The sequence below is a fragment of the Nelumbo nucifera genome, chromosome 5 (assembly GCF_055504915.1).
Source record: "Nelumbo nucifera cultivar China Antique chromosome 5, China Antique-T2T, whole genome shotgun sequence".
Taxonomy (NCBI): Eukaryota; Viridiplantae; Streptophyta; class Magnoliopsida; order Proteales; family Nelumbonaceae; genus Nelumbo; species Nelumbo nucifera.
Genome location: NC_142653.1, coordinates 4,524,410 through 4,550,359, shown reverse-complemented (window position 1 = coordinate 4,550,359; position 25,950 = coordinate 4,524,410). Strand labels below are relative to the sequence as shown.

Here is a 25,950-nt window from a genome sequence, read left to right as displayed (position 1 = left end):
CAATAAAACGCTGGTCACGTCATATATGCATATGACACATCAGAATTTAAGCCGCACATTGGGAATATATCCCGGGCAATTATCTCAATAATTGGGGAGAAGACAAAAACAGCATAAAAAATACATGCCATATCTTTTCCGCATCGGTATTTTACTGTTATTTTCTAAAAATTTTATTGTAGGCTGCTCGACCAATCAAACTTACATGGATTTAACAAATAACCACTGATCGATGACCAATACTATTTGATTGATTATAACCATTTCCGATGTACGTGAATTGATGGAGGGAGAAATGGGTCAAAATTGGAGATGCTATACAAATGCATCGTGCACCATATACATCAGCAACATTTTGTTTGGATCGTTACTTTCCACTGTACAACGAGACCGAATTTGCTCCTCAACACGCACATCCTACTATGCATTGAGAACATGTAGGAAACGCATGAATATGTTCATCTTATGACCCGAAATAACTGCAATAAATGACGTAGTGTTCAGCTAAGTATTTAACCTATTGTGTCTTTGTTGTCTCGTTAATACATGTCATATACCAAAGCTCCATACCCGTATGTCTCTATCTTTGGCCCGTTGCTTACCAGATGCTATAGACTAGAGTTACTAGACTGTATAGACTGTAGAGACACTGCACAGTGTACATTCATTGGTCATCGTTTGCAAGCTGTTCATTTTTGGTTTTTTTTTTTTTTTTCAGTTCTAGTTTTTAGGATCGCCTGTAGAGGAAGAGATTGCTCTGTATATCTGGATCTTCACTCTAAACCATAATACGCGGGGTCCGCTAACGATCCCACTGTAAAAACTTTTTCCTCCCCACACAGTTGCCATTAAAGTCAATTACCGAATTCATTTGGATATTTCTAATGGCGGTACTCAGAGATATGCGTAGAAATCGTGGCCACGCACAAAAGAGAAATATTAAACCGAAACCCTAAGCCAAGGCCGGCTGGGAAATGCCAGGGTAGAAAACAAAGATTCGTTTGTCTTATTGTTTTCATTCACCCATTTCGTCTTCATTGCACACGTCACTGCTGTCTCACTTGATATTTTAAATTTTTAATGGCCTTGGTTTCAGTTGTTGGGACTATTAAATCAGTAGAGTTTCCATTGATCGGAACAGAGGAGATAGGACTGAGCAATGGCGAGACTAGTGGCTGCAGCAGCCATTGCTGCTGTTCTGTGCATTTTCATTGTAATTTTTACTTCTGGGGCGGTTAATGGAAAGTACATTAAGTACAACACTGGAGCAGGCATTGTGGAGGGGAAATTGAATGTTCATTTGGTTCCACATTCGCATGATGACGTTGGATGGTTGAAGACAATCGATCAATACTATGTCGGATCGAATAATAGTATACAGGTTATAATGAACATTACGTGTTGCTGATTGTGTTGGCTTCTTGTGTTTTGGAACTTGAGGAATTCGTTTTGAATTGTTTTCTGATTATGTTTGTGGTTTCGCCCAGGGTGCTTGTGTTGAATGTGTGTTGGACTCAGTTGTTGAATCGTTGCGCCGTGATCCTAATAGGAAATTCGTTTTTGCTGAGCAGGTAAACAGAAAGTGGTTTGGTGTTTCCCTTTTTATTTGTTTGGTTGCATTTTGTTATTTTGAATACTACTTACTACTACTAAGTCTCAATATGAATAAATTCGAGTCTATTTATTTTACTAATTATTGACTTGCCCTATTATATGCATCTTACTTGAAAAATCAAGGGTGGAAAATGCACATGGTGCATGACTAGATTGATTAACATGTGTTAAAATTTATGAGCAAAAATAGTCCTATTTTTTTGTTTCATTTTTTTTTATCTTTTTCTTTTGTGAGAAAATGAAAATTAAGTTCCTAGGAAATGAATAATTTAAATTAAAAGTAGGATCTATCTGTTTATGCTTTTGCCAAAATGGGAAGTTGGTTGCATATTGTGAGGAAACTCTTATAACTGCACTGCAGTATGCAATGAACCACTAACGGATGCACAAGAAGCAATTATGGAATATGGAATAAGTTCCTGCATAGAGATGCTCAGTTATAGCCTATAGGTGAATTACATGGGACTGTTCCAAGAAGTTGATAAATGGATCTTACACAGAAGTGTATTTGCATGCATGTATACATGTATGCCCTCTATGTGTGTTCTACAATTTAACTTAAGGAACTCATATTGTATTTTATCCTGGCTACGCATACATTATATATCTTTATGCTTACCTACAAATGTTGGTTGCCTTTTTCTAACAACTTTTATGTGGTTGGTAGGCCTTTTTCCAACGATGGTGGGCAGAGCAAAATTTGGAAACACAAGAAGAAGTGAAAAAACTAGTAGATTCTGGCCAATTGGAGTTCATGTATGCAGCTGTTAAGAAATTTTATTTTCATATTAGAGAAAACATTAGTGTCACCATCTACCAATCAAAAGAAAAAAAAAACATTAATATTACAATCTTATGGTAATGGTTATTTTTGCATATTTGGTTCAGAAATGGTGGCTGGAGTATGCATGATGAAGCAACATGCCATTATATAGATATGATTGACCAAACAACTCTAGGACACCGCATGATAAAGAAGCAGTTCAACAAAGTTCCACGTGTTGGATGGCAGATTGATCCTTTTGGGCACTCTGCTGTGCAAGCATACCTATTTGGAGCAGAGGTATACAATTTTCAAATTGATCTCATATAGTGGAGATGAGATGACATTATGGTGAAACATAACTAAACAACTAAATTCAGAAGATGATATAGGTTGTTTCCTTGCAGCTTGATATAGATGACAAAATGGTTCCTCCAAACAAATTACAAGGAAAAAAAGGAAAGAGAAACTATTCTACATTCTAGGGTTAAAGTTCCCATAAGATGGATATGAAATGTTTCTGCTAGAACTTTGTGCGTGTTCTGGAGTTAAAGGGTTGCTAACTTTATTGTTAATCTTTCCACTTCTTTTGGGATTGGAGGATTGGAACAATGGCATCTTAATTATTTTGCAAACAATATTATGTTGCAAGCAAAATTCTGATCACAAGGAAATCATAGTTTTTTGTTCACTTGTTTAATTGAATTAGTTTGAAGAGTATGCAAATTATGAGAAGATTTTACATAATCGTTTCCTTTGCCTGACACATTCTGTGCTCTCATTTCATGGTCAATGACTTGTACGATAGGCATCAAGTTAATTTCATCTCCACTGATTTAAGAATACTTAGTTGGAGTCTTACAAAGTCATCTTCTTGATTACCAAGTAAAACCTATATTTTGTGTCACTGTGTCATCCATATAGCTTGGGTTCGACTCCCTATATTTTGCAAGGATTGACTATCAGGACAGAGAAAAACGCAAAGAGGATAAATCTCTTGAAGTTGTATGGCGTGGGTCCAAGACGTTTGGTTCTTCTTCCGAGGTTAGGATTTAGGAATATTCAAATTTATTGTGTTTTTATTTTACATGTGTAGTTTGTTGACATGCCTGAATTCCCTGCAGATTTTCACTAGTGCCTTTCCTGTTCATTATGGTCCTCCTACTGGTTTCCATTTTGAAGTAAATGATGACTCATCTCCTGATTCTGCCCCTGTTCAGGTATCTACCTTGAACAAGATCAACTTGTCTCATTCCTGGCTCTGTTTTTCTTTTTTTTTTTTAACTTGTTTTTCAGCTGTACCATCCTTATTCAGTTTAGCTGCACTGATTTATTAGATATGTGTTAGAATTGCAGGATAATCCTCATCTATTTGACTACAATGTTGAGCAACGTGTAAATGATTTCGTCGCTGCTGCTGTGACCCAAGTAAGCCCGAGATTTTTTAAACATTCCCTGTAATGGATGTTATGGTTTCCAATGTGAGTACATCATGGCTCACAAAAATTTGGTTCATCCTTTTCTTGATTACATTGCTTGTCCTTTCTTGGTTAATAGGAAAATGTGACCCGCACGAATCATATCATGTGGACAATGGGTGATGATTTTCAATATCAGTATGCCGAAACTTGGTTCAAACAAATGGACAAATTAATCCATTATGTTAACAAGGTATAATCCACAGAAAAATAAAATAATTATCTTACCAAGTTTTCAATCTTGATCATGGTATTTGGTAAAGTTATGACAGCACATTATGCATATTTGGGACTTGGAAGCAGTTCAGTTCTGCAAGTATATACTTGTTTTTCATTTCTTTCCTTTTTCCCTCCTTGATGAGTAGCACTCAATATGACCCTATTAATATAAAATGGGAACCAGGGACCTGTAAAAAGAATGTTACACAAGGCACTTCCTATAATTGTATGATCAGTGTGTGTGTGTGTGTGTGTATGTTTTATTTTAGGTCTAATTTATAATTTATTTATTTCGTTTTTTATTAACTGAACACAAAGTTATGGCCTATGGAAGTTTTGATATACATGTAGTGTGTAATCCATGACCTGATGACCGGGTTGAACAGGTTTTGGTCAAGTCAACAGTTTTTTGTCAAGTTTTAGAAAAATTAAAGGGGCCGGGTGATGGTTCAACCATTCGAATCAACGATGGGTTGAAAACATTGCTCAGAACTGGTACAAACAAGGGGAATGTGACTGTTTAATTAAAACAAAGCATTGCGGTGGACCCTGTAGATGCTATACAATGTGACTTCTGTCCAGTAGTAATACTAGATCTTTACTTACTGAATTTAATTTGATCAACTTAAATTTACATCCTAAAACGATCTAATTTTTACAGGATGGTCGGGTTAATGCATTGTATTCTACTCCTTCAATCTACGCTGATGCAAAAAATGCAGCAAATGAATCGTGGCCCTTGAAAACTGATGACTATTTTCCGTGAGTATTACTTGTTTCCCTTGTGATGCAACTGCATGAATTCTTCATCTAAATATATGATATTTATATGTTTTTTTTGGTAATTTCTGCAGCTATGCAGATAGGGAAAATGCTTACTGGACTGGATTTTTTACAAGTCGCCCAGCACTAAAGCGATATGTGAGAATGCTAAGTGGATATTATATGGTACTTCATTCTTGTCTGGTTGGTTTTGTGCTAAGAAATGTCTTGATACAGGATGGGTGGGGAAATAGCTCTGCCCCCTGCCAGTACTTTATGTTTGTTATATATGCAATTGGAGCATGGTTGAATCACACCATCTCTTAGTTGTAACTAGGAGATTTTCTGATCCCCTGATCTATGATGATCCTAACAATCTATTCTATAGTTTGCTTTGATTTCCTTAAGAATGTCTATATGGTTCATGAGGAATTGTGCAAATAGAAGTTTGCAGATAAAAAAAAAAAAGAAGTTTGCAGATTTCTAGTTTGTTCAAGTTGTGACCCATAAGATTTCCTTAGTTGACCCATAAGATTTCCAAATTTGCAGATATCTAGTTTGTTCACTGACTCTGGTTTCTGTTCGAGTTCTTCCCTTCTCTATATGGTTATTGAGTATAAAAAATCCATAACTTTCTAAAATAGGCTGCACGCCAACTTGAGTTTCTGGTTGGAAGGAGATCCTCTGGTCCCCACACATTTAGCTTGGGAGATGCTTTAGGAATTGTACAGCATCATGATGCCGTCACTGGCACTGCAAAACAACATACAACAAATGACTATGCAAAACGCTTGGCCATTGGGGCTTCTGAGGTTTGCAGTCATTCCTGGCTTAAGTCTCTTGATTTATGGTTTTTCCTTCTGCACTATGGTCCATCTTATAATTGACGTTGTTTACTTTCTTTCAATGCAATAACCTTCTTAGGCGGAGAGTGTTGTAAATTTAGCTTTGTCATGCCTAGTGAGTTCAAGATCTGGCAATCAATGTGCAGCTTCTGCAACACAATTTAGCCAGGTAAAGATGTTCTGAATTCTTGTATGTTAAAACTGTTCCTTCTGTCCTAATAGTTACCTAGGTATGTGGGAAACTACTGCTGCCATTATTTCTTGGCTTGTAGGCATTGTAGATGCAAAGGTTAAATGCTAATAGTGCTTGGATTATATCAATTCAAGAGATATGTTTACTGAACTTTGTTGCAGAAGTCACCCTCGTACTACATCTTATACAATTTCAACATGCTTCTAGACTAATAAACATTTGGTTTTATTTATTTCCAAACTTTTAGATCTATCACTTGAAGAAGTATAATGTCAAGGAAAAAAAAAAAAAAAGAAAAGGACTGCAGAGGCAGGTGGTGCCTATTATTGGTGTGGATCCCCAAATTTAGCAGAAGCCTCCATGACCGGGACCTTGATGAGGTGACAGTACTTCTAATGAAACTTCAAAATTACACTGAAAAGGTTGGTATATCTGACCAATGTGTATGGAAGTGGGAGATGTAGGGTGAGTTTTCAATCAAATCTTTTGTTAGAAAGCTGTCTACCACAAGAAGTGGCAAATTCTCACATATTGTTTAGAATCACAGGGCTCCATCAAAACCGTTTTCTTGGTCTGGACTGTTGTGTTAAACAAATGCCTCAAAAAAGTGCCTGTTCAACCTAGTTGGGAACCCCCTACACATTTGCTAATTAAGCTCATTTTCTATGACTGCAGTAGAGGCAGCCCTGGACCTTTTGGTATAGGAGGAATTTTCAGACATGCTGATGGGAGCATCCTTGGTCTATTTTCTGGTCCAGTTGGTCACGGTAATGCAGTTAGAGCAGAAGTTCTAGCTGCCCTACAGAACCTAAATCTGGCCAAGAGGAATAATTACACCAACATTATTGTCGAAGGGGACTCTAAAGTGGTTGTGGATTGGGTTAGGCAAGCAGAGAGGTGCCCTTGGCAGTACATACACATTCTGAGAGAGATCTCTGAACTCAAAAGAAACAGAGTTATAGCTGTTCAATGGGTTTAAGATCTGAAAATGTGTTGGCAGATGGCTTGACCAGACAAGGGGTAGAAAGAGAAAATCTATTCTGGGGAGTTGGGACTCATTCCTGACTTGTAATTGTCCCTACTATAGGGTTTAACTTGTAACTGCTGCTTGGGGGCTGGTGTTTTGTTCCTTTTGTTTCTTTTATTGGGTCTTGGCCATCTCAATCTCTGGGATGGCTGAATTCTTGTACTATTTTCAGCTTCTTTAATGAATATTTTTCGTTATTCATCGAAAAAAAACAAGTGCCTCGCAAAAGATATTAATCAGAAGGGTTTCGGGTTTTCCTTTGACTGGCTTTGTTATGTAATCATGCTTAGGAGTGAGCTGATCATCTCTTCATGGACAAATGCCTTTAAAACAATAGGTTTTAAAATAAGCAGGATTGAAGCAGAATATATGCAACATAAATTTAATAATAATAGGATTGAAACAAGAGGAGAGGATGTTGCCCATAGAATTAGAGTGGGATGGGAAAAATGGTGAGGTGCATCTGGAGTTGTATGTGATAGGTGAATATCAGTTGGGCTAAAATGAAGCTTTTACAAAACAGTTGTAAGGCCAGTAATGATGTATGGAACAGAGTATTGTGCAGTCAATAAACATGTCCAAATGAGTGGCAGAAATGTGAATGTTGAGATGGATGGGTGGGAAAACTTGGACGGACAGGATTAGAAAGGAACTCATTCAAAGGAATGTAGGAGAATCATCATAGGTGATAAAATGAGCGAAAGTAGGCTAAGATGGTTTGGTCTCATACAGAGAAGATCATCTACAGAACCTGTAAGAAGTGATCTGTTACAAGTTGAAGGGGCTGGATGAGATAGGGGCAAGCCAAAAAGAACATGGGTTGAAGCAGTAAGAAATGATTTAAGGGATCATAATTTAACAATGGATACAACACTGAACAGAACGGAATGGCACAATGGGATTCATGTAGCTGACCACCCCATATGGATGGGACAGGACTTAGATGATGATGATGAAATGTACTTTACACTTTCTCAAATAAATGAACAGTATAAAATAACCCTTATCCCTGTTGTTGTCCTCTGAACCTGGTGGTTCCACTCAGGAGTCTATATGTCAACTCATGCTATATTACTGGCCAGGTCAATGGCATGAAGGAAATTATTTGGTTTAATAACATAATTTTGCTGGACAATATTCCTTACTAGTCCTTGCCTTTCCCCCCTGTTTTGCGATCAATTTAGCAGTACAGAATCTTTAAGTTTTTCCTTTTTCTCCTGCATTTCTGATAATTGATCAAGTGTATCTTCAATTGATCTGGTTAATTTTATCCCTTTCTGATAGTGTTTTCTCTATATTCCTTCTTTGTCAATGAACAGTGTCATTTACTAAACATAAGCTATTGTCCACCAAGTGAAGAAGAAATTCCAGAAGAGAAGAGTTTGGTAAAATTTTGCCATTGTTTCTGTATTTTCTACAATCCACGAGCTGAAGCATTTAACCAAGAATATTAAACCATTTTATCATAATTGTTAATTTTTCAGGTTGTGGTAACATACAATCCTCTCGGGTGGACTCGCACCGATATCATTAGGATTCCTGTGAGTGCATACTTTTGTTTTGTTTTGGGATGGTGGGGGTGAATTTTGTTCATATTTATATCTATATCTGCATTTATATAATATTTTTTAAAGCTCATGGAAGGCTTCAAGCATTCAAACATACATGGTTAAAGAACTTATATCACCTACATTGTCTAATTTCTGTGTTCGAGTATGGACAAAGAAAAAATATAAAATAATGTGCAAAAGTGAGATTGTTCCCATAACTAGAACTTGGTGGATAAATTATCAATTAAAAAGATCTTCTTGTCTTTGTTCCCTCAAAGAAACAAATTTGTGTTTTCTTTCTTGATTGAGATGAATGTTGCCAATATAAGCAGATGACGTCTGTGGTCTTTGGCCTACCGACATATTTGTTTTAAGTTTTCATGAGTGCATATGGAAAAGGCAATTCCTTCATTGATTTGAGATACAGGGTACTTTCAATTATATTACTAACAATTGAAGCCAATGGTTTTGTTTTTTTTTTGGGGGGGGGGTGTTCTCATGGGAACGATCAAGAGGATCATGAAAATATTTGAGCATTCAACCAATGCCTATGTCAATTTTGTATCACCCAAGAACACCCAGCAATACTGATTGCGCCAATAGTCCTCAAGAAACAACTATGAAATTGAGGAAGGCACTTGGAGATCATTTATTATCATTAAGCAGGTTCTTCCATGCCCTCTTTGAGAAATACCTTGTTCTTTGTTTATTTTTGAGATTGGCAGATAGGGCTCTGGCATGTCAGGTAACTAGGGGAATGGGTGATGCAGTACATCTCTTAAATATTGAAAATATTGCTGAAAATTTTATTGAGAAAAGAGAGCATCCAAAATTTCATGAAGTACATGAAAAGAGAAAGAGGACTGAGAAGGAAAAGCATCATAGTAGCAGCCCTAGCAGCAATTAAGTTCAGTTTCTGTTAGGTTGTTCAATATATCAGTTTTAGTTTTTTAAGAAGTACTATTAGAAGTCTGAGTTATACCTTTTCTGAAGAAGTCAGTTTCCTATTGCAAGTCAGTTTCTTTTTGGACTCCTATTGTAATTAACTCGTCCCTATTATCTACAAGATAGGGTTGGTAAAGCTTTTGAGAACAGAATTGATATTTGAAATTAATTAGTTTTCCGATTACTGTTCACGCTACAGGAATCTGCCTTACTAGTCCAGGTAATTCTACACTCTTTCTCTTCTTTACTCTTTTATTGAATATAAGAGAGGATCCCAGCTCTTTCTATTTTTGTGGGTTAGACATTGTTCCACAAATTAGAACTTGAATCATACTTCAAATTTCTGGACTAAGAGACTTGTTAAGGAATTTATGGTGAGCTAATTGAAATACAGCCTACTATTTGGTGCTGTGCTTCATCAATGGGCTTCCAGGTCATCATCATACATCAATTCCATGATCCCTTTCTTTGTGTTTTTAACCCTTTTCAATTTTTCTCCCCTTAATTTTTTAGTAAGTTCTTGGCATTAATGAGGGAAAAGAATGCAATCAGCAATGCCTTGGGGGGGGCATTTGGATTGCATACTTGAATCTGATAGGTTTTGGAGCATCTAGAATGTGCCATCTGCTCGCTGGTAAGGTCTGTGGCTGGTTGTAGTAGAGGTTTGGGATTGAATCCTGCCTTCACTGGGGTTGGGGGGTCTTGGGGCTTGAGGGAGGGCTACCCCCTGTTTTGTGGCCCATTTGCCTACCCCCCCCCCCCCAAAAAAAAATAAAATAAAATAAAATAAAAAAAGATTTGGATTTTTATGTTTTATTAATATTGCCAGAATCTGTAGTCCAAAATTCTAGAAACAGGTTGCAGATGGATTCTAGAGTCAGTTTGTAGAATCTGCACCAAGCACCCAGATTCTTGCCAGAACTTGAATTTCCATGGTATCCAGATTCTATCCAAACATTCTCTGTGTTACTCCTACATTCCAGGTTGCCTTTTCTTCCATGTCCATGCAGTTGTGCCCTAAACTGTTCACAGCAAGCAGGTGGAATGGCTGGGGTGGTTATGGAGTAAAAATATCAGAGAATATAGGCGTTTAAAGTGGACCATGAGGATGTTAAGGTTGTTAGTAGGGTTTTCAATGGAGTGTGAAAGTCTGAAACCAGATCCAAATTTGGACGATCTCTTTACATAATTGGATTGGATTATTGAACTTGCATCTATTTAATATATTTTTTTGGTTGAAGCATCTGTTTATTAATTGGATTTGATGTGGATGTGACCACATCTGATCCGATTAAGATCCAAGTTCAATTAAATTTTATAATATACATATTATATGTAATGTATATACATATTAATTGGATTTGATGTGGATTATTTTTTAAAATATTTTAAATTTCTGTTAATTTAAAAATAATGAAGTGAACTCGGATTCTGAATCCAAGGCCCTAGATCAGATTGGATTTGGATTAATGTTTTACATAATCAGGTCAGATTTGAATGTGGCTGGATCTGATCCAAATCTGACCCAATTACAGCTTAGTTGTAAGGTTGGTTTGCTATCACTTGTGTTACAGCTACAAGCACAACTTAAAGTTCTGAGGCCTGTTGGGGCTGTAAAATAGATCTCATATGGAGGGTCTAGGGGTTAACAGGAGGCCAAATTGTAGGAAATAAGTGTTAAATCAGAAAATTGCTGAAGTTACAAGGTTTATAGGGACTGATGCAAAACTATTTTTGTGTGTAGCTAGGTTTAGGGTGGAACTTTAGAAGGCTGGTAGAGGGGAAGTAAAGAGGGGCTCAATTTGACCCTCTTGGATTATAATGGATCTGTAGCAGCAAAGGATAGCTAGAGTTTCTCGGAGATTCCACCTTGAAAATCTCCTTGAACTTTTGTCCTTTTTTTTAATGGAAAGTTCTGTTCTGTTATCTTCATCTCTGCATTAACTGCGATATACACATAATACTAAATACTCAGCTATATACATGAACTCCAGAAAACAGATTTGGGGTGTTGACCCATCTCATTAGTGTCCATTCTGCTTTATTGATTTTAACTTCAGTGGAAGAAGCCTTAGCCTAAAAAATTCTGCCATTCCTTTCCTTCCATATAATCCAGCAGATGACAAAAAGGTAAAGAGTCCTACAGCATCTTGCCCTTAACTGAAAAGCCATCACTTCCCAGCTTGACAACAGATCAGCCATTTCGCCATTTTTACTTCAATATTTTTCTGATCAAAGGGTTTGCAGTTCTGTTTTCTTGTGGTTGAAATGTTGGGTACTCTCATTTCAGTGTTCATAATTGTACAGTTGATTTAGAGTTTAGATTTACCATGATTTCAAATTGCTGGACATCCATGTTGCATATGTTCCTTTGAATCTTAATTTGGTGTTCTTTTCCCTCTATTCAATTAATACATCATATGGTCTTTTCTGAAAGATGTTTTTCTTTTTTTTTTTTTCTGTTAGGTCAACGATGCCAATCTTATTGTACAAGACTCCAAAGGTGTTATAGTTGAGGCACAGTATATGGAGCTGGATAATGTCACTATTAACTTGAGAAACTATTATACCAAAGCATATTTGGGAGTGTCACCTAAACAGGTTCGGAGGTATTGGCTTTTGTTCCAAGTATCTGTGCCACCTCTTGGTTGGAACACTTACTTCATTTCTAAAGCTGGTAAGGGAGATAGATGGAGATAGATATTCAACAAATTTCTCATTTTACACAATAGCTTCTTTAATCATTTTTTTCTTATGTCACTTGTCATATAGAATTCTTTTATTATACAGTATTCCTTAAGTACTACTTGGAAATAAGTAAAGTTCCATCTCAGATTGACCATCAGAGGCCTAAAATATCTGTAGGATTCCTTTTTGTACTTTCTTTGATAAATGAATAATGCTTTTATTAATAAGAGAAGAAAGTGTACATTCACCCTAAGAGGAGGCACGAGATGTTACCTCTCCTTAGAGATAAGAATATAACCATACTCTAACAGAATACAACTATAAGGCAGCCCAAAACAATTCAACCCTTGAAACCCCTTGTTTAGCCAAACAATCAGCCATAGCATTTGCTGATCTGCTAACCCACTGAAAACTGACTGACATGTTCCTTGTAAGCCAATTAACTTTCTTGAGAAGATCCCTGTGGCTCCAGAAAACTGTTTTGGATTCAACAACCAACCCACTATCACCTTAGAGTCTCCCTCAACTATCAAATTTTCTACTCCTAGTTGGTCGGCAACCTGTATTCCTTGTACCACAGCTAGTATCTCAGCCCTTGTAGAATCACCAACTCCCACTGGTCGTGAAAATAAGGATAGAATGTTGCTATCCTTATCTCTTAAGATTCCTCTTTGTACTTTCTTGTTAACATCTTTCAATTAGTTTTAAATTCTGATATTGGGTTGTAAAATAATACAGAGAGAAGCAGAAATGGGTATCTCTCAGTGCTAAAGTCTCCAGAAAATGAGACCGTTGATGTTGGACCAGGCAAATTAAAAATGTCCTTTTCATTAACATCTGGACAGCTCAAACGAATGGTCAATTCTAAAACTGGGGTGAGTTTCTTCAAATTTGCCAAAATTCTGTTCTGCTAGATAATGAAGATATTGTTTGATCAAGTATGTTGGATGAACCTGCAAAGAAGATAAACCGATTTTTTAAAATGTTGTGTGAGGTGAAATGCTTTTTTTTTTTTAAAGAACGGTAAAGTATATTGTATTAAATCAAAGGGTATATGGTATGTGATGTGTGAAGCTTATACCCAAGACATGAGGTTTAAGTCTCATGAGATCTCATTGTTTCAAAAAGAAAATGTCAACTAAAGTAAAAATTGCAGAACTATGCCAAAAGGACTACATTTTTATACAAAAGGAATGAATAGATGAATCACTTTATGTAGTAAGAGCTTTCTTACAAGTCCTAGACTATTCTTTTTATAATAAAGCCCTTCTAGACTATTGGAAAACTATTAATGTAAATTGAAACCAACAGATGCCCAGAAATCTTGTCATTTGTCTAACTAGTTCTTGTGGCGAGAATCCTACTTCACATGTTTTAACATAAGGAATTTGAATTATGATGCATATGCACATTATCCTTTTAGGTAAGAGCCTCCAGATAAAGCCCCAAAGCTTTTCCTTAAGCTTTGCCCCAAGGCAAGCCTCAAGAAATAAGCATCAGAAGCTTTTTTTTTTTTTTTTTTAAATAGCACCTTCAAGAAAATAGCTTAGAAATTGGCACCTATAGTTTCTTGAAATCAGCACCACCAAGAAAGTTTAGCACCAATACCAAATATCAGCAAATCACCTTCTGCTTCACTGTAGTTTTGCCACTTGTGTCTGGTCTCACTTTCTAAATATTTTTAGGATTTCTTGGTGTTTCACAAATTCCATCAAGGAGAATTTTAGTGGCTGGTTTGAGCTTTGGCACAATGGTTGGGTTGCTCCATTGTGACCTGGGTGACCAGGGTTCAAATCTTGGAAACAGCCTCTCTGTGTATCTGCAGGGGTAAGGTCACGTGCATCTGTCCCTCCCCAGACCCTGCATTGGTGGGAGTCCCATGCACCAGGCTACCCTTTTAGCTGGCTGGTTTGAGCAGAAGTCAGGAAACATGGAGGTCTTCCCCTTTTCCTATCATGGGAGCATGGTAGGAGAAAAACAACAGATGAGCATTCCAGGAAAAGCAGCTTACCTTGGTTTGTATTGGAGGAGATTCAAATTTCGTGGTTAAATTCTTAAAGTTGAAAGATGAGCATTCCAAGGAAAATAAGATCCACCATTCTAGACTAATGGAACATTGCAAGGAGTAAACTGCTCTCTTTCTTGAAGGCAACATGCCAACAAGGTAGCTGACTTCCTAGTCAGCCAGAGGAAGCAGCCATTCAAGGGTTTTTCTTATCTTTTTTTTTTTCATTTTTTTAAGTATGATAAGCTTTTGAAGGTTTTTGGGGCCAGGATGCCCCTAGATTTGTGTAGCCTTTCTCTCTTGTATTACCAAAAAAATGTAGTTATTTTCTTTCTCTTAAGATGTCAAATTCATTAACCTATCATTTGCATATACTGATGTCTTCTATATGACAGATTTTTCTTTCTTACTTTTTGCTTTTCTGTTTTCTATTTGTTTTCAAATCATTGTAGTTCTTTTATTACCAACTTGAAGAGGTTTATATCAACAAAACCAGATTTTAAGTTCATTGATGTAATGCAACCTTAACTTGCTTTATGTAATCTGTGCTATTTTATAGAAATGTTTTGAGGATTATTTTGGCCAAACCAAAAAGAATGCAAATGCCAGGCTAAATGTTTCTCAAAGTGATTGTTTCAATATATTAGGTTGATATGCCAATACAACAAAGCTATCTGTGGTATAGATCAAGTGGTGGTGACATGGATCCACAGGTATATAATGCTTTCTGCATGACTAAGCTTATTTCTTCTAAACTCATCTAGCATTGAGTATTTGTTTGCACATGTGAATATAATTCTGCAGGCTTCTGGAGCATATATTTTCCGTCCTGATGGTTCCATTCCAGTCGCTGTCTCTAGATCAGTAAGCCATTTATTTTGTATGTTTCTGTGTATAACAAAACCAACAGATGTTTCATTACATAAAAAATGCTGAGCCTTAGAAGACAATGTTTCATTAATTAGTTATGGTTTTTATCTATTATTAGCTGATTTAGTTTCACTTAACTACAGGTACCTTTGAAGGTTTTACATGGACCACTGGTGGATGAAGTCCATCAACAGTTCAACTCGTGGATTTATCAGGTTATTATCATTTTTAACCATTCTTAGAGGCTTTATTTTAAAATTGTCTTCCTGGCACTATATTAGAAACTCAACTGCTCAAGTAGATGATCCATCACTGTTGCTGTAATGGGGTTCTTTGCCATAAGAAGGGCTTTAAATTCAGTTATCTAATCTAGATAATTTTATCTACCATCCCTAAAATCAATTTCAGTAGATAATTGCTTTGCAGATGTTTCAATCCACCCAATCCTTGGAAAACAGCTTCAAATTTACATTCATTTTGTCCAGAGTTACTATTGTTATAGATTGGCTCAGGAAGTTCTGTTTCCAGCTTTTTTTTTTTCTGATAAGCAACAAAACAATTTTATTAATATGATAAAAGCTTTATGAAAGATCATATATCCCATAGATTGAGATGTTCAAGTCCTAATTATATACATTAATGGGCATTCCTATCCTCCCAAAAAGATCCTCTATCTCAACCCCCTGATTTTGCCAATCCATCTGCCAGCTGATTTGCTGTTCTCTGCACCCATTGAACCGCTAACACCCTACCCCTTTTGAGTTCTTTTATTTCTTTTTCTATACATCCAAGGGCAGCTTTCTTCATTTTTTAACATAATCCCATGACTACTTTGGAATCATCCTCTACAATAATGTTAGTATCATTTTTCTTCTTGCCAACCACAACCCTTGCAATTCAAGAAAGAATCTCATCTCTGACTGAAGATCCAAGGCCTCTATTGGTCCCAAAAACATTGTTAATATTATCTCCATTGCTGTTCCTGTAAACTCCACCCATCCCTCAGGGACATGGATTCCCCCTACTGCAACCATCAAAGTTGAACTTAATGAAGTGTTATGGTGGAGGAATCCACCGAGGATGTAGTAGTGATGTACTTACTACACTCCTGCTACTGCTAGGCTGAGCTACCAAGTACCAGTTTCTAATGATGTCATCAATTGAAAAGGAGTCAAACAAACACATTGTTTTAACCCAATGAGTCACTTTCCTTGTGACATTAACAATGATAATTTCTCTATTCTTGATCTCATCCCTAAACAGCCTTCCATTCCTTCCTCCCAAAGAGCCCACAATACTGCAGCTCTTGTGCATCTCCAAAGATATTTTCCTCTTCTGGTATGAGGGATGAACTGCTAAAGGTGTTTCTGAATATAGCATTTACCACAGGAGGGGTCCTGCTGCAATGAAAGAGAGTAAAACCTATTCCCAAATTCCTACTAAAACAGGACAGGAGATTAGTTCTGTTTGCAGCTATTTTCTCCAACTTGTAGGGAAGAAGGGCCTTATCAATCGATGTACTGTTTTTTCACACATTACTATGCTTATGCTGCTGATAAAAGAGGATCAGGAATTCAGCTTTGATACTCAACTACCCATCATATAAGAGGGGGATTTTTTATTTTTTGAAAAATGGAAAGGAACTGTAATTTAGTAGGAAGGGAATATTGGTGGGTTAATATGCAGGACAAGTTAGGAAAATTGGGTAGAAGTTAGTATTTCAGATTAATCGGAACTCAAAATGAAGGAAAGAATGTAAGATAAGATCAAATGGTATAAACGAGTTGGAAAGTTAGGTTTTCAAAGTTGGTTTAAGGTTTTATATGGTTAATCTTAAACTTATGGTTTCAAACTTGAAGTTTCAACATAAAAATCAGCAATAGTCTTTAAACAGACAGTGGATTAAGGTTAAAACTATTGGGGTGGCCAGATTAAATTAATTTCCACTTGCGTTTAAGGGAATTGTGTCCAGATATTTCTTCCAATGATAAAGCTGTATGCAGTAGCTAATCATAGTCTGCAGTGAAGATCTAAAGCAGTACTAAAAGCTGACAATTAATTTATATAGATTAAAAGGTTACATGTGGAGACAATGTGTTGCGTTGCTGGCATCAATATGAGAAGTAGAAAAGTATGCAATAATTCTTTTATTTCCTGATAAAAAAGCTTAATGGTACTGATAAAAAAAGAAAAAAGTAAAAAGAAAAGAAAAGCTTGATTTCCAATTAGATACCTAGGTCTCCCTCTGGGAGGTAATTCAAGATCAACAAACTTCTGGAACCTGGTTATTGATAGATTTTCTGAAAAACTATTCACCTAGAAGAACTATGTCTTAATAGGAGGAAAAATAACAGTAATAAACTCCACTTGGGCCAACCTACCAATCTACTATCTCTCTGTCTTTAAAATCACGAGAAAATAATGACAGGATTTCTATAGGAGCCGAGGGAATCTATGAGGGATCATTTAAGTGGGAAGCAGCATGCAAAAGAAAGGATCAGGGGGTTTTGGGGTTGGGTAAGTTTGGGATAAGGAATTCAGCATTGGGTAAATGGTTGTGAAGATTTCTGGTGGACAAAATAAATTGTGGCATAAGGTAGTGGCTAGTATCCATGGATTGCAGGCTTAACAGATAGGATGTTGGTTTGTCAGATAGAGCTATGATGGCTTCACCTTGAAAAGCCATTTCTGGTATGTATCCTCTATTTTTGAGTTCCATCCATTATGATCTCTGTTCTAGTAATCTCTTTCAGGAAGACCTTTGGGTGGAGAGTTCAACTTTAAAAGACCACTTTCCAATCTGTATTGTTCAGTGCCATATCCATTTAGCATTGCTTCCAGTGAACACCCTAGCATGAGCACAAATTTATGAAAAGACAACCAGTGGGTCCATTTAGCATGAGCACAAATTGTAAATTATTATTGGATATGCCATATCCATTGACTTCAACTCCTTCCTTCTGAATTATCCTAATCCCTCCCTTCTCAAGGCACAAATCTGAGGAGTTATTCTCTTGAACTTCCTCACCCTTAATCACCAAGAAAAATGTTGAATCCTCCAAGTGCTTGGATTGTTTTGATTGCATCATCTTGTTAGTGAATAAGAATGATATTTCTAGGAAGTGAAATGCCTAATATTATCATTTGCTGCATGTTGCAAGTAATTGGTGCTAGTATCACACAATTCAATACTAAGTAAACAATATGTGTCTGTCATCGCCTTCTATTTCATTTTATTCTTTTGTTTATTCTGTTTGGGTAGTGATTTAGGTACACCCCATTTTTGTTATACCAGGAATAGCTAAAAGCACTTGACTTAGAATTCAAAAGTAACCTTGCATATTAATTCTTAGCACTGTAAACAGGGGCACTTTTTTCTTTTTCACTAAGTGCATTCTCTCTCTCTTTCTCATCCTCTTATTTTGAAGTAATGAGTTTATTATTATTTCCTTGTAGTCATTTCCTACTTATTTCTATGCCATTTTCAGGTATTACTAACTTTTATTTTCTGCTTTTCAGGTGACTAGGCTTTACAAAGACAAAGAGCATGCTGAAGTTGAGTTCACTGTGAGCCCCTTTACCAAACTTTATTCCCCAAGATTTCTCTGTTATGCCCATTATGTAGAAATAAATTATAAGGTATAGTTAGGTTTAGTGGTTCTGACATATTTCAAAATGAAGATTGGCCCAATCCCAGTGGAAGATGGTGTCGGAAAGGAGGTCATTACACAAATGACAGCAAATATGGCTACAGAGAAAGTGTTTTATACAGATTCTAATGGGAGAGATTTCCTAAAACGGGTATTTCTCATGCATATCCTTTTGGTTTTGGTTCTAAAAAATATTCAGCAAAGACATGCACATCTGTTAAAAAATCCTTATTTACCATGTATCTTATTTATGGTTGTATATATTGGAAGTTGGTGAAAAAATGAACCACATGTTATTTTGCATATGTGATCAAGTCCAGATTTACTGTTATAATGCTGATGTGCATATCATAACTTTGATAAGTTGTAATTAGTCTATTCATTTTAAGTTATGTGGGTCAGATTGTAGTTGATCATTGTCTTTTAAAAACTAGATTAGGTTTGTGTTTGTGTGATATTGTAAGATGGTTCAACATGAACGAGGTTTATGGGTTATGGGCTCAAGAAAACTAGGTTTTGAGGCTTAAGAGTTCACATTTAATAACATTTCAGGTTTTGAGACGCAGAATAAAATAGGGTTGGTTGTTATGGGAAGTTTCTGGGCCAGGCCAGACCTCAAATAAAGGTGAATATGGGTAGATTTTTTACATTTTATGGAAGACATATGAGTAATTTGATAGTAAGAATAATAGAGAATAGGTGGTAGTGAACAGGAAAAGAATGGGGAAATGGATGCTTCAACTGAAAAGGAGAAATGGACGATGATCTATGGTGTCAGCTAGGGAAAGAAAGTACAGAAAATGGGGCTGTTTGTGAGTGTCAACAGACCTGCACTGGCTTTCAGGGATGCTCCTGCGTCTTATCATCTTATTGATTTCAATATTGTCCTACTTCATTATCTTTAAACACAAGAAGTCTGAAATTCATGTGGTTTTATGTGTTAGATCTTATGGATATTTAGCTAATTTGAAGCCACGGCAATTCTTTTAGAGTAGCCTGTATTGGCAAGTTGCAAGATATTCATTCCCTATCCTAATGATCCACATACTTGGGGTTTATATATCACATGATCATGGATTTTAGATCATCACATCACATCATGGTGGTGAATTCAGTTTTGAATTGGGAGTTATGTATTTGACTTCTTCAAGTAAAAGTGAGCATGCTATTTATTATTTTTCTATTCTATTCTGATAATGCACGCTCTATTCTTTTCCCCCCTTTCATTGTTATTGTTATTGGCTTCATGGGGCTACAAAATGGGGATAGCCTGGCTGTCCCCCAAACTCTGGTGGGGGCAGAATTTGATCCCAAGTCTCCACTACAACCAGCCATAGACCTTACCAACTGAGCTAGTTGGCACATTCTGTTTATGAGTTTCCTAAATTTATACTAGTATTGTGGAATCTCATTTTCTCAGGTTTTTAACCATGACCTCAACGTATGCTTTATGACTGTAGGTGAGAGATTATAGGGCTGATTGGTCTCTTTCTGTCAATCAACCTGTGGCTGGGAACTACTATCCAGTAAGCTTTTCCACTTTTTTTTTTTTTTGATAAATGATTGAAATTTCATTCATGATAATCAGAATGATATTACAATACAGCCTGCCCAAAGGAGAGGCACGAGCTGGTACCTCTCCACAACAACAACAACGTACTACCTCAGACTAGTAAAAGAAAGTTTAGAGCTGCCCAGAATAAATGTTCCCTTGATACCCCTTGTTTAGCTAACCCATTCGCTATGGTATTAGCTGTTCTACCCACCCACTGATAATTAATAGTTATTTTCTTATGGGAAACCTCATTATAAATTATGAAATGAGGTTGATTCAAAGATCTTGGTTCCAAGATAATCACTAATGGAATGACATTACACACATGCAGAGGGAGATAGACCCTCCATTAGTTGGGTGTTAGGGAATATATTAGCACAAATATTCATAACTGTCCGATACTGTACCTATTTTTGTACTACAATACAAGATTGTGGAAGGTCCAAGAAGGATCTATATTAAAACTATATAATCAGGTTAACACTTGGCCTGTAGATGCCTCTATTAACAGAGCACTGTATATGGGGCCTACTTATCTGTAAGTAGAGCTCTGTAGCATGTAGAATTTCCATGTGTTATGTGTCTGTTTTGTTGATAAGTGGATAATATTATCGCAAATAGAATACAAAGAAGAGGGATACAATTTTTAGGGGATTATCTCCAAAAAAAGACCTCATCTTAAGTTGACAATCTAGTATAGGTTGAAACAGACACTTGAATAATACATGGAATCAAGTCATATTAGAAGAATGAAACCATCAATGGATTAGGCTGCACTAATTGCATAAATAAGCTTCTTTTTCTGTACCGAGTACCAACAAAAAGGACAATTTATATAGACATTACTTGTTAATAAACATTGATTTGTTAATGCACCAAAGGGAACTTCTAGAGTTCAAAATTACATTGCAAAAATGCTTCATATTTCTAGTTCCTTTACCACTGACAAAAGAAAATATCCACATCTCTGAAAAATTTCAGCTTAACCTTGGAATATTTACAATGGATAATAAATCCGAGTTCTCAGTCTTGGTTGATCGTGCCACTGGAGGTGCCAGCATTGAAGATGGAGAACTAGAGCTAATGCTTCATAGGTTTATTTCAACACTTTTCTATTGCTATACATTCTGTTTTCTATCCATTGCTTGTTTATAATATCTTTGTCATGTTTGCAATAAGCATGTTAAAATTGACCTTTGGTTCTATACTAGGCGTATGATCTTTGATGATTCTAGAGGTGTTGGTGAGGCTCTTGATGAGACTGTGTGTATAGAAGATACTTGTCAAGGGCTTACGGTAAGTTAACATATACTGATGTTAGTTGTGCACCATTGCAATTAATGTTAAGTTAAATCTTGGATCTAATTCCAATGGTGAATAGGGAAAATTAAGACAACAGAATTCTACTCATCCATGCTACCGTTATTAGTCACATAAACAGTATAATGAATATTTCATTTGTGAAGCATAAAAGCTACACACCAAATAGTTATTGCATAATTTCTTCTTGCCTTGAGCTTAATTGCAACAGAAAACTCTACTTATTTTTTCTTCTTTCATTTAGTGCAAATAGTCTGGATATTAAAGGTTAGAGAAGAGTGGAGAGGAAGAAAACTATGATTTGAAGGGAAGAAAAAAGCTGGGACAGTGGGACCTTTCACTGTTATTTACATATTAAAATTTGAAAAAAGAATTACATAATACCCCTGACAATGATAATAATAAAAAGATATTAAAAAAACTCAAAATATTCAATATGCTCCCTCAAATTGAGCATAGAGATCTATCATGCCCAGCTTGCCAAGATTATTTTGTAAATTAGACTTGGCCACCGTTTTGGTCATTCTATCAGTTAATTGCAACTATGAAGAAACCTCCATCAAAGCAACCTTTATCTCAAATAAAATGCTGATATGCTTCAATCTGTGTACTGTGATCATGTTGTACAGGATTGTAAGCAAAATATTAATTGCAGCTTGGTTGTTACAATATCCCAATAGAGGAGTTTTAGATGTAATTATAAACTCATCAAGAAGGGTATGCAACAACAATAATTCAAAATTTATATCAGCCATAGTTCTGCAATCAGCCTCTGCACTAAACTAGACAACCATGGCTAGTAATTGTTATATAACTTTTTAATACCTAGTAAGAAAAAATCTCTGCACTACACTGCATGACAGCTGTGTATAATGAAATTAATGGTTATTATTTAGAGGGGGATTCTTCATGTCTATGTTGGACGTCCCATGGTGCATGTTGTTTGCTAATGACATTGTTTTAACTGATGAAACTAATGAAGGATTAAATGCAAAATTAAGTTTATAGACAATTTTTTTTAGCAGCAAGAGGTTTCAATATAAATAGGACTAAAACAGAACAAATGATTTGTAAATTTAATAATAATGGAAGCAGTAGTAGTACACTTAGGATTGGAGACCAAGAGATAAGTCAATGTGACCTTTTAGGTACCTGGATTTGATAATTCATAACAATGAAGCAATGTTGTAAGACTCAAACCGAACACAAAACCGGAATGCTTTACCGGTCGTTAGGGGTGGCCACTAGCCGAGCTTCTCACTCGAGCCCAGTGAAGCTCGGCTCATGAGCCTAGTATAATAAATAAATATACATACATATACATATAAATATATAAATATATATATATATATAATTTTTATTATGTATAACAAAAAATTTTGTATATAATATTTTTATTTTTTATGTATAATAGTAAATAACTTTTATAATTCTTATTTTTTGTATGTAAAATAAAAACAATTTTTATATGTATAATTTTTATTTTTTAGAAAAAACTTCTCTTGTAGTCGAGCTCGAGCCTAAGACTATTCCAGCGAGCCGAGCTCGAATATCCAAGTATTCGGCTCAGATCGAATCCACCCCTACAGGTCGTGGGTCCAATGGTTTGACCACTAGTCACACATTTAATATATAATATTTTTTGTAAATTAAAATATGTCTAAGTATGCTGATTGGATGGTTAGTTCATCATTTTCGGTCCCAAATGTCAACCGTCTAGAGTTCAATTCTTGCCATTATCATTTTATGAAAATATACATGTATTTAATAAAATATATACATTAAAGATACATATTTGAGCACAAATAATGAAATGTTAGTGATAATAAGTTAACTTAGCCAATTAACAAGTCACAAGTTTGAATCTCACATTGATGTTATAAGTTTCTAAGCATTTTCTGACTCGGGCGCAATGTCAAAACTGGAAGATTGTTAAAATTTGGCCGGTTTTCAATGGTTCTACTGGTTTTCCGAAAATTTGATACCCAGTGGTTTAAAAAAAATCGGAATGGCCTCCAGTTCCCAGGTCTAACAGTTCGGCTGTTCGGTCAAGTCTTGGTCTTAAAATATTGCAAAGGAGATATTGAGGAGGATGTCACCCCTAGGACTAGAGTAGGATTGGAAAAATGGAGGGATACACCCAAAGTCTTATGTGATAGGAAAATACCACTTAGATTAAAAGGAAAATCTTATAGTCTTATAGAGTTGTTGTAAGGACAGCTATGCTGTATGGAGCAGAGTTGGATGATTAAGAAACAACATGTCCAAAAAATGAGTGTGGCAGAAATGCATATACTGAGATAGATGAGCAGAAAAACTAAAATGGATACGGTAAGAAATGAAGTCATTCAAAGGAACTTAGAAGCAGCTCTAATACATGATAAAATGAGAGAAAGTAGCCTAAAGATGATTTGGTCACATGCATATAAGACCATTGACAGCACCTTTCACAAGAAGTGGTCTATTGCAAGCTGAAGAGTTTAGAAGGGCTAGGGGTAGACCAAAAGGGGCATGGGTTGAAGTAGTAATTTAGCAACGGTATGGCTTTGAACATAATGGAATGGTGAAACAGAATTCGTGTAGCTGACTCCATATAGTTGGGATAAGGCTTTGACAATGATGATCTTCATGTCCATGTAAAAAGATCATTCAAGGTCCACCAAATTTGTTGAGGTTTCTTCTGCATGTTCAAATTTTATCTCTTGATTTGAAATGGAAAACTTTTAGGCTTTTAATTCCTGTGGTAGGTATTAAACTGATTGAAATTACTAGCAAAAGTTCATATGATGTTCAAAAGTTTCAACTGAATCTTCCATCTGTTAATTTTCTTTATTGTTCTTGATTGTTCAGATTCGTGGAAAATACTATATAAGCATCAACCAGGTTGGGACTGGTGCACGCTGGCGCAGGACATTTGGTCAAGAAATTTATTCTCCCTTGCTTTTAGCTTTCACTCATGAGGTATATCTTACATGTAATGTTTCAACTACATATGAATTTGTTTCAAGCATACGTGAAAAAATTAAAAAGAAAAAAAAAACATATAAAAGCTTCTTTGGGAGAAATTCCAACATGGATTAGGAAAATAAAAAAAAAAAATCAACATGGACTAGAAATATTTGTATAGAATATATGCATAGGGAAAATAATCATCACCCATCAGGCCTGGCTTATGGGATGAAATCTTATTATCCGAAGCCCAAGACCCAGCCAATGGTTGGCTAGGTCTACATGCCCATCAGACCACTAGGCAATGGTTGGCTGGGTCTACATGCCCATCAAATGTCTTCTTACCATACTAATCTCATAAACAATTGATATTACAGAAAATGGAGGATTGGAGAGCTTCTCATGCGACAGAGGGTACTGTCATGGATCTTGACTATAGTTTGCCTCCTAATGTTGCACTGATCACACTTCAGGTGATCTTTCCTATATTCTTGAACTGATTTTGCATTAACATTCTCTGCCTTTTCAAAGAGCATGAATGACTTCAATTATATATGAATTTGCTTTTGCAGGAGCTAGAGGATGGAAGTGTGCTCCTTCGGCTTGCTCATTTATATGAGGTAAACAATGATATATCTCAAATCTCCTTCCATTTCTATTAAAAATGGAGTTAAACGATAATGTTTGAATGGTTAATAGTCAAAATTAACTGTTGTCCCCAATGAATTATCAATTTGAAATTATTAGGTATTATTTTTCCACCTAATTTTTATGATATGGATTTGATTAGGCTGGTGAAGATTTGGAATATTCAACAATGGCTAAAGTGGAACTAAAGAAGATTTTTGCTAAAAAAACGGTGTGTATTTCCTCTTCCCCTTAATGTCTCACCCATTTGAATTGTTTTATAATACTTTTTCTTCACACGAGCTTTAGACATTTAATGTAAGATTTCATTGCAAGTTGTTGGTTCATAGACATCTATCGCCTGGTTTTTTCATTTTTATAAAATATAATATCATGTTATATGTTACAATTACATTTAATCTTGTGTCTTTTTCTTTCTTTTCGTAGAACTCTGTAGTCAAGTCATTCTATGTTTATGCCTCTATCTATATAGAAGCAGTCTGTCACGTGAGCAAGTAACATGTTTAATAAGATAAATTCTGGGTTGTGTTTTTCTTAATTTATTGTGATTCCATCTTGCAGATCAAGGGAGTGATAGAGACGAGCTTGTCAACAAACCAGGAGAAGTCGAAGATGAGGAAGATGAATTGGAAAGTTGAAGGGGATGGTGGAGAGATGCCTGTAGTCAGAGGTGGTCCAGTTGATAATTCTACCCTTGTGGTCGAGCTGGGCCCCATGGAAATCCGCACTTTCATATTGACTTTTTAATCAGATCTCGGTTGTACTCGACCTAATTAATTTAACAGATCTCCTCACAAGCCTCTTCTATCTTGAACGATGTAAGACTAGTATATGAATAAGTATTTTCCCTCATTTTCATCTCGCGCAAA

At 35.9% G+C, this 25,950-nt stretch overlaps 1 protein-coding gene across 3 annotated transcripts; it reads left to right on the top strand.

Moving 5' to 3' along the window:
- Positions 1-483: 483 nt before the first annotated feature.
- Positions 484-25,950, top strand: LOC104590020 (Glycosyl hydrolase family 38 protein). Of its 3 annotated transcripts, XM_010248522.3 has the most exons (30): positions 484-982; positions 1,097-1,381; positions 1,488-1,571; positions 2,282-2,370; positions 2,503-2,677; positions 3,302-3,421; positions 3,502-3,597; positions 3,734-3,805; positions 3,935-4,048; positions 4,736-4,836; positions 4,929-5,022; positions 5,481-5,648; positions 5,761-5,850; positions 8,221-8,286; positions 8,386-8,442; positions 11,863-12,073; positions 12,823-12,959; positions 14,737-14,802; positions 14,894-14,953; positions 15,103-15,174; positions 18,479-18,526; positions 18,641-18,760; positions 20,070-20,135; positions 21,146-21,258; positions 21,376-21,460; positions 24,335-24,445; positions 24,811-24,906; positions 25,006-25,053; positions 25,224-25,292; positions 25,643-25,950. In XM_010248522.3, exons 2-30 carry the CDS (start codon positions 1,160-1,162, stop codon positions 25,826-25,828), a joined length of 3,036 nt encoding a protein of 1,011 aa, XP_010246824.1. In that variant the 5' UTR covers positions 484-982; positions 1,097-1,159; the 3' UTR covers positions 25,829-25,950. The 3 variants fall into 3 exon arrangements, with proteins under 3 accessions (XP_010246824.1, XP_010246823.1, XP_088743478.1); XM_010248521.3 differs by having other exon boundaries at positions 970-1,381; XM_088887352.1 differs by lacking the exons at positions 484-982; positions 1,097-1,381; positions 1,488-1,571; ... (1 more) ...; positions 2,503-2,677; positions 3,302-3,421 and having other exon boundaries at positions 3,539-3,597; positions 3,726-3,805.